The 13,353-nt window shown below is 34.8% G+C and overlaps 1 protein-coding gene across 30 annotated transcripts in view; it reads left to right on the forward strand.

The window, feature by feature from the left end:
- SOX6 (SRY-box transcription factor 6) overlaps positions 1-13,353 on the forward strand; it is a 677,134-nt gene that overhangs the window by 310,326 nt on the left and 353,455 nt on the right. For all 30 annotated transcript variants that reach the window (XM_043902204.1, XM_043902115.1, XM_043902289.1 and 27 more), the window contains one exon: positions 4,764-4,971. In XM_043902204.1, the coding sequence (XP_043758139.1) occupies positions 4,764-4,971 (208 nt within the window). The remainder of the gene's footprint in view (positions 1-4,763; positions 4,972-13,353) is intronic.

Raw genomic sequence — 13,353 nt, forward strand, 5'->3', positions numbered from 1 at the left:
AGAGACTGGAGTATATCAGAGGAGAGTGAAGAAGGGTCAGGAAACCATGTCAAATAGGAAATAGGTGTTGAAACTCAAGGAGTTTCATCTAAAAAAGGACTATTAGCTCAATTTCTCCTTTAAGATATTTTGAACAACTTTAACATGGAACAGAAAGTAGATTGATTTTGTGTATCTTCTGAGGGCAAACAGGAAACCATGGTTGATAATCATGAGAAATCTAGATTTTAGTTGATTAAGGATTCCCTTTTAAATAATTAGTTATTAGAAAATACTATTTGAGAGCCCTCGGCTGCAGAAATGCCCAGACAAAGGAAGCTTGGTTGCGTTTTCTGGTTTCAGTGCTGGGAATCTATAATATACTAACTCTATAGACATCCTCAAGATGGCCAAACTCTATTCTCTTAAATTCCTTTTATATTTCCTTTAAGCTTTTTATATTTCCTTTCTCTTTATAAAATGATATTGTTCTTCTTTATTGCATAAACAATATATTCATTAATGATAAACTTCAAAACACAGATAAGCAAAAAGAAAGAAAAATTACCAATAATGTTATCACCATTTAGAAGTCACTATAAATATTTCAGTATATATATTCCAAGTTTTTTTTGTGTGTGTGTGACCACCTTTATCCTTATGCATGCATGTAACAAAATTGAAGTTATTAAACACTATATCTTTTTTCTCCATTTGGTGCCTCCTCCCTTGTAAATAAATTATTTCTACAACATTTTTTGTTATTCATGTTCAACCTTGAACATATTAATAGTATTTGTTTTCTGATTAAAAGTCTTATGGATGATAGAACATTTGCAAAATATATGTAATTTCAAAAAGAATATATAAAACTACCAATTATTTCAAGGGACTTCCCTCGTGGCTCAGTGGTAAAGAATCCACCTGCAATGCAGGAGATGCAGATTCAGTCCCTGGGTCGGGAAGATCCTCTAGAGGAAGAAATGGTAACCTACTCCAGTATTCTTGCTGGGAAAATCCCATGGACAGAGGAGCCTGGAGGGCTACAGTCTGTCGAGTCACAAAGAGTTGGGCATGACTGAGCACAGCACATTATTTCAAGACTCAGGACCATTAACATTTTGTTGGAAATTCTGTCTTCTGTAGATAATTTTTTCTTAAAAAATACATTGGTGTTTCTCACTAACATGCCAAAATAAGTTTAGTTAACATCCATCACTTCACATGTTTTGTTTTTAATATTGACTTCTCTATCCCTTCATATATGAAAATATCTTTACATATTCTTAATTTGTGAAAATTGCTCATAGTTTCTAGGAATTTTGCCTAATAACTATTTTTAATACTACTATATACATTGTCAGTCATTTACATATAATTTTTGTACTGTATTTAATTAATTTCCGGTGAAATGCTTTAGATAATCTGAACCAACACTGCTTTAGTCCTTGTATTGGTACTAGGTTCCTTTTAAATAATATTTTGAAATTTTATTCACTGTTAAGTTTGGTGAGGGCACTAAGGTCAGGGGCTAAGAGAAAACAAACATAAGTTTTCTTTGAATGAGCTAATACTTACTCAGCGCCCTGTACGCTCTTCTTTTTGTGATGTTCATGTGTTTAGCCATGTTATACATTGGTTGTTTTCATATGAAAGATCAAAAGAGGAGAAGTAATCTCCTTTATGTTATTTTTTAAAATCACAATTAACCAGGCTTCTTACAAATGTTCATAATCATATCCACATTATAACATTAAGGCAAAACACATTCATTTCATTGCCTTCTATAGGGAATCAGTGTTTCTGAAAGTAGGATGCATCAGAATGAGAGGACCTGTGCGTCAGAATCACTTGGGATGTTTATTATACTTCATATTCCTGGGCACCACTCTTTGGGGGCTTGGCAGGGGGCAAGGGAGTCTGTATTTTCGCATACTTCCCAGGGAATACTGTATGTTAAAGTTTGCGAAGCACTGCTTTAAACAAATAAGCTGTGCTGCAGTAACATGCATCAAAACTTGATAGATGTGGTCATTGGGCATCGTGTCTCAGTTGGTAGTTCATAGGACCTATTTCATTTATAGGAAATTAAAGAATAAGTTGAGCTTTTTTTTTTTCTATGAGAAAACTGACTTAAAAATTACCTGCCCCCCCAGAACACAAATTAGAGATCCTTTGTCAAGTTTCTTTTTCTGATTTGTTGTTTTTGCCTTTTATGCATTCATGCTCAGTCATGTATCTTTGCGACCCCATAGACTGTAACCTGCCAGACTCCTCTATTCATGGAATTTTCCAGGCAAGAATACCGGAGCGGGTTGCCATTTCCTTTTCCAGGGTATCTTCCTGACCCAGGGATCTAACCCACGTCTCCTGCACTTGCAGGCAGATTCTTTGCCACTGTGCCACCTGGGAAGCCCAATATTGCTTTTTATCTAGCATTAATCTCTTCATTGGGCTTCTCAGGTGGCTCAGTGATAAAGAAGCCACCTGCCAATGCAGGAGGCATGGGTTTGACCTCTGGGTCAGGAAGATCCCCTGGAGAAGGAAATGGCAACCCACTCCAGTATTCTTGCCTGAAAAATTCCATGAACAGAGGATCCTGGAAAGCTGCAGTCCATGGGGCCATAAGAGAGTCAGACAAGACTCAGTGACTAAAACAATGACAACAAGAACAAATCTCTTCTTTGGAAATGTTTGGATTCATGTGCCCTTTTATTCTGATGAATTGACTATAGGCTTTCACTCATGAGAGGACCATATGTTTTTAGTTTTAGAAAATTAAAAATTAAAGACCATAAATGGTCAATTTTGCCCCTTTTCTTTGTTCCTAAGGATAGTGTAAGATAACTTATAAACTTAAGTAATTTATAATTTCATACTCTGCTGGTGTTGGTGCCTTTGTGCCATGTTGTAAGTAGTTCTTGTTGCTTTCTTGGAGAAAACATGGCTTTCTAGCTTCTTATTATTGTTTTCTTGATGGTGTTGAGTTACACTGCACAGATTTTGGGGCTGAGGACAATATGGGTCATTGGTGAGGGAACCCATCATTGTCTGTGGTGGATGATGGTGACTACATTCTCATGAGTAAAAAACAAGGAACATAGTCTATCCAACAAGTAAGTGACATGAGTAAATAAGACTGAAATTAGTTCTGAGAAAAAAAATGGTAGTGTATGGGGCCTAAATTCTCTAAGGACTACTGTAACTCAGGCTGGTAAGACACTGCTAGTACCTTTCAAGTTGGGAGTGACGGGAAAAATCCTCTTTTATTATGGTCAACAGTGAGTCATTTGTAGGTAACCACTTCCATGTAACTGTGCTTAGTCTCTCAGTCGTGTCCAACTATTTGCGACCCCATAGACTGCAGCCCACCAGGGTCCTCTGTCCATGGGGATTTTTCAGGCAAGAATACTGGAGTGGGTTTTCATGCCCTTCTCCAGGGGATCTTTCCAACCCAGGGATTGAACCTCAGGTCTCCCGTATTGAGGGCAGATCTTTACCATCTGAGCCACCATGGAAGCCAAGAAAATCTCTTGAATGTTTGTTTTCACAAAGTTGAGAGCAAACTGGCCACTCCAAGGAGCTGTGTACTAACCATGACTGACATCTAAAAGAAAGAGTTCCTCTGCATCACTCCACATTTATTGTAAGCATTAAGTACAACATATTTCCTGGGAAAGAAAAGATCTGGGAACAATGTAAAGAGGAGCTCTCCTGCACATTAGTTTTATCCTTATCAGTGTATTTCAGTGTAAATGTAATGAACATCTGCTCTGTGCTAGGTGTTTTTAGCAGTGGGATAGTGGAAAAAATTAAGATTTGTCTCATAGTAATTTAGAACAGCTTTATTGAGATATAGTACATGTACCACACAATTCCTCATTAAATGTGTACAATTCAGTGGTCTTTAGTATATTCACAGACTTTACAGTACTCAATTTAGTTCAGGACATATATATATATATATATATATATATATATATATATATTTTTTTTTTTTTTTTTTTTTACTAAGAAATTACTTAGGTCCAGAGGGGGAAGAAATTCCTTGGCTCCATCCTTAGATCTGTTTCTTCCATCAGAATACTGGTACCTACTGTTTACTAAACACCACCTGCTTTAGGTTCAGGTCTGTGCCTAGTTACTTTATAAATGTTACCTCATTATATGCTACCAATAGCTGTGGAAATAAGTTTTATTCCTTCCTTATATGCAATGACAGTAATACCTAAATACCTAGCATTTATTGAGCATAGTTATCTTATTTAATACCCGTTTTCCTTTTCACTCCCTTTCCTACCAGTGATTAATTCTGTACCTTTTTTTTTTTTTTAAAACTCCAACTTTTGCCCCATGCTTCTTCCTCTAGCTCTTGATGCCTACTGGGCTTTTTTGTGTGTGCATGAAGAAGGGTAGAGATATAGGAGCAATTAAGATTTTTAAATTGATGAGAATCACAAAGTCTAGATGCTTTATTTATTTTGTACAATTTTTTTTATCAGGAGAGAAAGTTCCCATACACAGACAGACAAGGTGAATGCAAGACTACTAGTGGGCTATGGCCAATAATGGTTGCTTCAAGCTCTCAGTTCTAATTTGTAGCTCTCAGAGCTACAAATGCATTTTCCTTTTATAATGTTTGTTTTTTTTTTCTTAAACAGAGATAATTAATGTATTTTATTTGTCCATCTCAACTTCATATACTGTCATTCTGAGTTTGATATTTTTCTTCAATGATATACAAAGAAACGTGTCCTAATGATTTTTATTTAATTTTTTTCTAGGAGTCAGAGAATAATAAGTTATGTTCCCTATATTCCTTCCGAAATACCTCTACCTCACCACATAAGCCTGACGAAGGGAGTCGGGACCGCGAGATAATGACCAGTGTTACTTTTGGAACCCCAGAACGCCGCAAAGGGAGCCTTGCCGATGTGGTGGACACACTGAAACAGAAGAAGCTTGAGGAAATGACTCGGACTGAACAAGAGGGTATGTGTGGACTTAACTGTTGGGCTTTATTCTTTCAAAGATTCCAGCTTAAAAAAAAAAGAGAGTGGGATTTCAAGGGCCAGAGAAGTGCATAATTGGCACTAGCAAGGAAAAAGTTATTCAGAGGTTACCATGGTGATGGCAGATTGTGATCCATTAGAAGTGTAAGGCAGATAGTTCCATTTTTCTACAACTCTGTGCATTTTACTTGATTCTTATAATAACAAATCAAGGTTTTAAACTGACTATAAGCCTTGCTCTGGAAAAAGGTAGTATAGGTATTTTCTCAGCTGCAACACTATTTTTCATTTTTTCCTCCCATGTTTCCTTTCAATGGATAGTATTTTATTATGAAAATATCAACTGTTTGAAAAGAAAAAAAGCCTAATTTATTTATCCTTATTTTTACAAATATTATAAACTTATAAATATTATTATTTTACCTTCAAATGTTGTAGAATTGAGATTTGAGGGTTTCTAATATTGTTAAAACAGTGTTCAAGGAGAGAATTCTTTGACACATGACATCTACTCTCCTCTCTCTACAAGAGTCCACTTAGGTTAACCTAGGTTCTAAAAAGTAGATGAAAGGGGATTCTCTAATAATATGCTTAAATTAATCAGCTCTAAGTGATTGCTATCCTATGTATGTTGTTTCATTTTTTTTATGTACAGATTTTAGACTTTAAAATATAGAGTAATTAATGGCACTGAATCACTACTTATATGCAAGTTAAATTTAATCCTCTGTGGTACTGTAGGGAAATGGGGATTTGATATAAGGGACCTTTTCATGTAACTTAATTTTATTCCTTAAAAGGCTCAGAAGTTTAGAAATTTCAGATTAATTTTTGTTACCTGCCCACAACATCAGCAATCTTGATGGAAGTTTCTAAAATGTATTACGTTTCCCAGGCTTACTAACTAGATTATATGGTACAAAATGTAAATTTTTTTTGATGACTCAGGGTCATGAGGCAGTAGACCATAAACTCCAATACTTGTCTAACAATCACGTGACCCTGGGTAAGTTTTTCAATCTCCCTGAATCACAAAATTTTAAATTTTGTATGGTAGTAACCTGACTTTTTAAACATTTTGAGAATTAATTGTAATAATTAATATGGGTCTTATGAACATACATTTGAGGCATTGTGATGATTGTTGTATTATAAATGTCAATTACTTTACCATGCTATAATGTAATGATGCCCCCAGAGATCATTGAGATAATTAGGACAGTTGCTTTACGGTTATTTCTCTGCAGTTATGAAACTTTGGAGTTCCTATGCGTGCTCGATGTGTGTGTTGGTTTCTCTTCCTTTAATGTCAGGTTTCAGGCTGTAACTTCTTACTTAGTTGTGAATAATTTCTAATTTGCTTCTTTTTTTTTCTAATTTGCTTCTTATATTTATCTTTCAGTTATTAAATTAGATGATAACACTCTAGACACTATTTAAAATACGAACGCACATTTCTGGGTGAGTTGCTGAGAGATTCTGGGAAATATACATGCTCTTCAGTTCACAGACTCTGTACTGACTCTTCTGGCTGTTCAGAGACTTTATACTTCTCATTCGTGCCTATGTTCTAGAATAACTGAGGTTGCTAGGTCAATAAACTAGGAATAAATGAGATTGCTAGATTACTTTTGTGATTCATCAAAAAGATGGTTTTAGTTCTATAGGAAAGTACTTTTCAGCATACTTTAGAGGATTCTGTTATGTAAAAATAAAGAAATTGATTTGTGATGATTTTTTAGGGGGAAGGGTCTAGACTGTTAGGGAACTTAAACTCATTCTTGTCTTGCAAGTAATTATTGGTTTATTTTTCCTCTTCATTACTGTGTGTTATAGATTTGATTTAAGAGTGGTACTTTCAATATGAGACCTCTCATTTAAGAGTCCTTTATCATTATATTCCTATTATTAAAGAATGTTTTTTATGTACATTACAGAACTTTGTTTTCTAAAGTACATATATTTTAGGCATCAGAAGTTCAAACATTTTTAGTGCATATCAACATATATAGTCCACTAAGTACAAATATGAAATGACAAAAAGTGTGCTCATCAAACCTACAGAGTCCAAAAATCTAGGAGAAATGCTGAATATATTGTATGAAAGAAACAAAAACTTGAAAGTTTTTGAGAAACCCAAAATATAAACTTTAACTCATCAAGATAAAATTTAATAGATGTTACTGTCAAGTCCAGAGGCTGTGACCAAAATTCCTATCTGCACAAGTAATTACTGGAGAAAATTTAAATAGCAGACACATGATTTAAAAAAAAACAAAAACCCACATATGAGTTTTAGGTGATAGAGCAATGGAGTCAGCATGGTGAATATTGCCAAAAAATTGCCAGTGCTATGCTAGTCAGCATTACAGTTAATGTATGAAATTACATACCTAGAATTACAGTAGGTAAGATTCAAGAGGCCTCAGGCTCACTGAACTTCTTGCTCAATACAATACATCTGAAGTATTGTGTTAAGGTGAGAATTACTACACTTTTAGAGGAACTCAGAAACATTGGGATATTCTCAGAGAACAATCGATATGAGAACAGACACAGTTATATGATAAGAAGAACAATTGGAGGAACTAGTAATATTTTCATACAACATTATATATCACATATTTTACTTTATAATAGGACCAACTAACAGTGTAGTTGTCCAGGTATGGAAAACTTTCTTTGGAAGGCAATAAGTTACCTTTGGAGGTATACAGAAATCTTAATTGCTATCTTTAAAGGTTATTGTAGAGGAGAGGTGATTGGTCTTTTTCTTTCAAGACTATGAATTTTTATGAACTAAATATGCTTATTTAGTATTCTGTAGTTCATGGCATATTTTTAATAGCCCTAATCAAGAGCTTCATAGTATCATGATTATTTTTCTACAAGTTTTTTTTTCTTACTATGCAAGGTGCTATATTAGAACTGAGGGATTCTTACCATGTTGCTTTCTTATTTTGGCTGTGGATCCCTTTGGTGGATTGATGATCCTTACAGGTCTATCCTTATTTTAAATGCATAAAGTTCATGGAATTATAGAGAAAATGAATTATATTAAAATGTTAATTTAAACATTTTGTGATATGGCAGGAAGTACTCTTTTACTAATGGATTAAACACAAGATCTAGTGGAAGGACTAAAAATATACTTTTGAAGTAGTGATAAGCATAAAAGGTATTTTGAGATAATCTTCAAGTACAATGTAATCTATATATTGTTATTCTGTTGATTATAATCTCACAGATACTATGAATTTATTATTTGTTTCCTGCTTTGATAATTTAAAGAAATCACATTTTCAGTTAAAAATATTGGTGAAAAATATTTTTTTTCCATCCAAATTTGCAGACTTCCTGAATTCTATGCACAGATTTTTGGGGTCTGTGGGCCCTAGGTGAAGAACCACTATGCTACATGATATTGCATACCTATCATGAGTAAAGCAAAGGTCTCTAAATTTAAAGAGTTTATATTGTAGTAAAAGGTACAAAACACAGACAAAATGAACTCTAATTCAATGTCATTTAATATGTCATTTAAAGTTCCATGAGTGCTATGTAGATAAAATGTTATAGGAGTTTACAAGATAGATTGTGCCTGTCTAGGAAACCATGGAAAGGTTCTCTGGGAAAAGTGGGTCGTAACTGGTCGAAAGAAAGTATACAGGCAGATATGGAGGGGAGGGACATTTCAGTCAAAAGGAACAGGCAGAGAGCTTTAAAACAGCAGAGAGTTCAAGTTCTACTTTAAAGTGTATGAAGATGCATATGCAATGTAAAACTGAAAAAGTAGGTTCTGTTCATCACAGAGGCCCTTTACTTCTTGGCTTAGAAATTTGAACTTTATACTGAAGGTTATGGAGGAACCATTGACTATTCTTTAGCACAATAAATTGCTGGAGTAGAGCTTTCCTCCAAGAAAGTTAATCTGGCAGCACTATGTCGGATGTATAGGAGTACAGAGAGACATTAAAGAAACTGTTTCAGGCTAGAGATAATGAGGGCCTGAACTAAGGCAGCAGGAACAAGAGAGGAAGAAGGGGTGCACATGGAAAAGATATTAGGAGATAGAATTATTAGGACTCAACATTTAAAGTGAGGATATCAATAGAGAGGAGCTATTTAAAGGTAGCTCAGAGTGCGAAGTAGGATGGAGCTACAGTTAATGAGAAAAGTAGAGCAAAATGTTTTGGAGATTGGAGTAATGAGGATTCCTATTTTTTATTTTGAGTTTGATTCCTAATTTTAACTACTTGCTTGGAGCAATGGGACAGAACAGTAGGATGGGAGAATAGAAATAATTATAGTAAAGTTCATTAATAAACTTTGATAAATTTATGATTTTATAATAATTATATTCCAGTTCCAAGGAAGTATAATAGGTCCACCAATATTTGCCTGACTTGGACTTTTTAAAGCCCCATTTCCTCATTTGGGACATTGCTTATCGCATGGGGCATATAAAAGCTTTCAGATGCATTACTTGCCTCTTCGTCACTTCTACTTCCTGGTTTGAAGGCCATACTTCATGAGTGGCAAGCTTGTGTGACTGACATAATGAATGACCTTCCTGAGTCATTCTTGTCCTGGAGAATGTTTTGACTCTATCAGACTAAATACCCTCCCCCCTCACTTCCCCTCATATACAGGAACTGATCTATAAAAAGTTTATTTATTATGGTCTATTTTAAAACAATATCTGCATGATAAAACAAAAACTCTCCACAGGATAATAGGAAAGTTATTCTTTTACAGGTGGGTTCTTTGATTAACCAAATAATTGTCCACTATTTTATGTGCCATTCTCTCAAGAAATATCCTCTCCAGAGCAGTGATTTGACTGGATTGCTGAAACACTGATGAACAAAGGTGTTCTGTCTGAAGTGCTTCCTCTGAATCTAAGATTTGTGGGAAAATAGGCAAGGTTTCTATTTTCTTGTAAATTTAACCCTGATTTTTTTTCCTGCCATAGAAAGACACATTGGCAGGTAGATAGATAGACAGATAGATAGATAGAAAGATAGATAGATAGATAGATAGATATGTGTGCAGATACATGGAAAAATGGATGGTAGAATGAATATCAGAATCTACATTTTAAAACTGCTGATATTGGTGGGTATAATATGCAGAAAGACTTTGATTAATAGATTCAGGTTTAAATGCTTCTAAGATAAAAATCCTTCAGTTGGGGTTAAAGATGAATTTTCGTTATCCTTGTATCACCCATCTTGTTGCCAATGTAGCTGGGCTCTCACATAAGCGACAGTTGTCAGAAAATGAATACTTTAAAAAGGACTTCTATATCTAAATACATATATTTAATCAGAGAGTCCTTTGGCTTCTGAAAATAAGTTGTCTAATGAGAATTTCATTTGAGCAGCTGCGACTGAGGAGGTCAACAGGCATTGCCTAGGAGAATATGGCCCAGCTGGTTAAATCTGGTTGTTGTCGTGATTTAAATGGTCAAGTGCTGCTTGTAATCCAGGACCGTCTGTTTGTAAAGGGAAGAGTGAGTGCTTCAGCATAATGTACAGCTGTTTTAATCTCTCTTTAATAATAGTGCTTCAGCCACTATCATGTCTTGTGCATCATACTACTAAGTATATGATCCTAGACTGGATGAACTGGTTTGGGACAGGTTCTGGAGTCATGTGAGATTGCAGAGAAAGGGATATAAACCTCAGCTCTGACAAAATAAGAATTTCTTTCTGACTTTTTCATCCTTTAAGAGACTTATATTTTAGGTGGTAATTATTGTGATCAAGAGGGAGTGATGAAACTTGTAGTTAAAAATATTAGAATAAATGTGTTATATTTGATAGAGGCCATAAGCTTAAAGGGAAATATGCAGAGTTTAGGTACGATGCTGTAGAATGTATGTTGGTCAGAAATTACATTATTTTGTCCAGTGGAATTGTGTGCTTCAAGATATGATAATAATGAAAGTATGTGGATTTATTTGACTGTTTATGTGGAGAAAGGGCAGGAGCATTTGAGCTTTGGATTCCTGGTGGGATAGGCTTTCCAATGGATTATGCAGCTGTTGCCCAGCACAAGAATGAACACGTGTTTATGTATCTGATGGATTATTATCATTATTCACATCTCTAAACAATAATTTGGATTTCTACATATATTTTCACTGAATTATATTTAGTAAGCATATATGTTGATATGTATTGCTTATGTGATGTTAATAGCTTTTGCTGTACTAAAAGAGGAGTGTGATATAGTTTAACAATGAGAAAACTCAATTTTGAAAGTCATATATTTTTTGGGTGAGCTAGATCTGGGTTTGAATGTAAGTTTAGCAAGGTAGTATAATATACTGATTGAGTGTGGACTCTGGATCTAGGCTGTCTGAGCCTCAGTTTAGCATTTGCCAGTTGGATGACATTGGGCACCCCTCTGTGTTTTCTCAGCCAAATATTGGATATAGTTATAGAGCTATCATGAAAAGAAAAAGATTTAGTTAATGCAACTAAAACATTTAGAGCATTACCAGTACATAGTAAGTGCTCAATAAATGTAGCCAACTTTATTTCCTAGTCTTAGGCAAATAATTTCATCCTTTTGTGTTTCAGTTCCCTCATTTGTAAAACTGGATAAATGATATCTACCTTTCAGGGTTGTGTCAGAATTTGATGTTTTATATATATACATACACACACACACACACACACATACATACATATATATATAAACAGAGCTTATATAATTATAATTATTATTGCTATTGGTATTATAACTACTATTACTGATGTCATTTGAAGAATGTTTTTTAAAGAGTAATGTTGCAGGAGTCTCATCCTGCACCACAGACAGAACCATAGGAAATGTCCCATGGTGTTAGGGGATTTAACATTTGGCAGCAATGACGTACTTATTTTTTGGAAGAGCAATTCAGCTTAACTCTCCTTTCAGGCTTTTTGGAAAAGCTGATACTAAAGTTTCCCCGCTGGAAGCCAATCTTCCCTGCTGAGAAATATGTGGAATATGGTGTTGTCAGTGAGAGAGTTGGTAAAGCCTTGGATGAGGTTTTCAGATAATAAATACCCAGTTAAAAGTACTGTGTTCCTGTTAAAGAAAAAAATCTATTAAAAGACTATGATAAAAAATATAAAAGTTTAACATTCATACCATGCTACAGCATTAAAAGAATCTTTTAAAGTAAAATTTATGGATATTAGATTTTTCAGTTCAGTTCAGTTCATTCGCTCAGTCGTGTCCGACTCTTTGCGACCACAGCGCGCCAGGCCTCCCTATCCATCACCAACTGCCAGAGTGTACCCAAATCCATGTCCGTTGAGTCGGTGATGCCATCTAACCATCTCATCCTCTATCGTCCCCTTCTCCTCCTGCCCTCTATCTTTCCCAGCATCAGGGTCTTTTCAAATGAGCCAGCTCTTCGCATCAGGTGACCAAAGTATTGGAGTTTCAGCTTCAACATCAGTCCTTCCAGTGAACACCCAGAACTGATTTCCTTTAGGTTTTTGCCACTGTTCTGATTGAAGGTTATATTGGTGAAATATTTAGAATACCCAAGATCCAAACCTTTCTTTATATTTCTCATTTATGGGAGAAGGTTTTGGACTTTTGCAGAAAAACATATTAAGTATTTATTATGAAGTCCCCAGAATTATTATTTTAAGTAAGTTGGAAATTTCAGGTCATTTAAGTGCTGAAGTTACCCAAGATCACTCCTGCTCTAGGTGAAGAAGCCATCAGATATTCAGAGTGATGCTGATGTAACTTCATTTTAATTCGCTTTTTCTTCTCTTTAAAGTATACCTTTACTTTCCTATAATGTTTGGGCCCTTGATCCTATTTTAAAGAATTTGTATTATACACATAGCAAATATTAATCTAGTACCAAATAATTTAAATACACATATTTCTGCAAGTATTGTACAATTAGGGATTAAAATGAGGAACTAGAACTACTGTTCCATATTGAATTATGGAAAAGAATAATGCTTCTTGTGTTTTTGTGTTAAGTATATTTGCTTTCTAATTCTTTGGAAACTGGTCATCCTCACATATAACTTTATGAAGTATGTAATTAACCTGAATCCTGTGAACCCTAGACATTCTGGGCAAATATTTGTTTCAATTTGCTGTTGTTTTTCAGCTCCCATTTTCAATATTGGCAGTGTCCTAGTAGGTTGAATTCTTTTCTCAACTTCATTTTGTGTGTTTCTGCCTTGAAAAGATACTTCAAATTTCTTGGCCCATTTCTATCTCCTCAGACTTAAAAATTCTTTTCTTAAAATTTTTTCTCTATGAATGTTAAGAACAGATGCGGTCAGTTGCTTCTGATTTTTCCTCTTCCTGACCTGGGAAGCAAGAAGGTATT

The sequence above is a fragment of the Cervus elaphus genome, chromosome 1 (assembly GCF_910594005.1).
Source record: "Cervus elaphus chromosome 1, mCerEla1.1, whole genome shotgun sequence".
Lineage (NCBI taxonomy): Eukaryota > Metazoa > Chordata > Mammalia > Artiodactyla > Cervidae > Cervus > Cervus elaphus.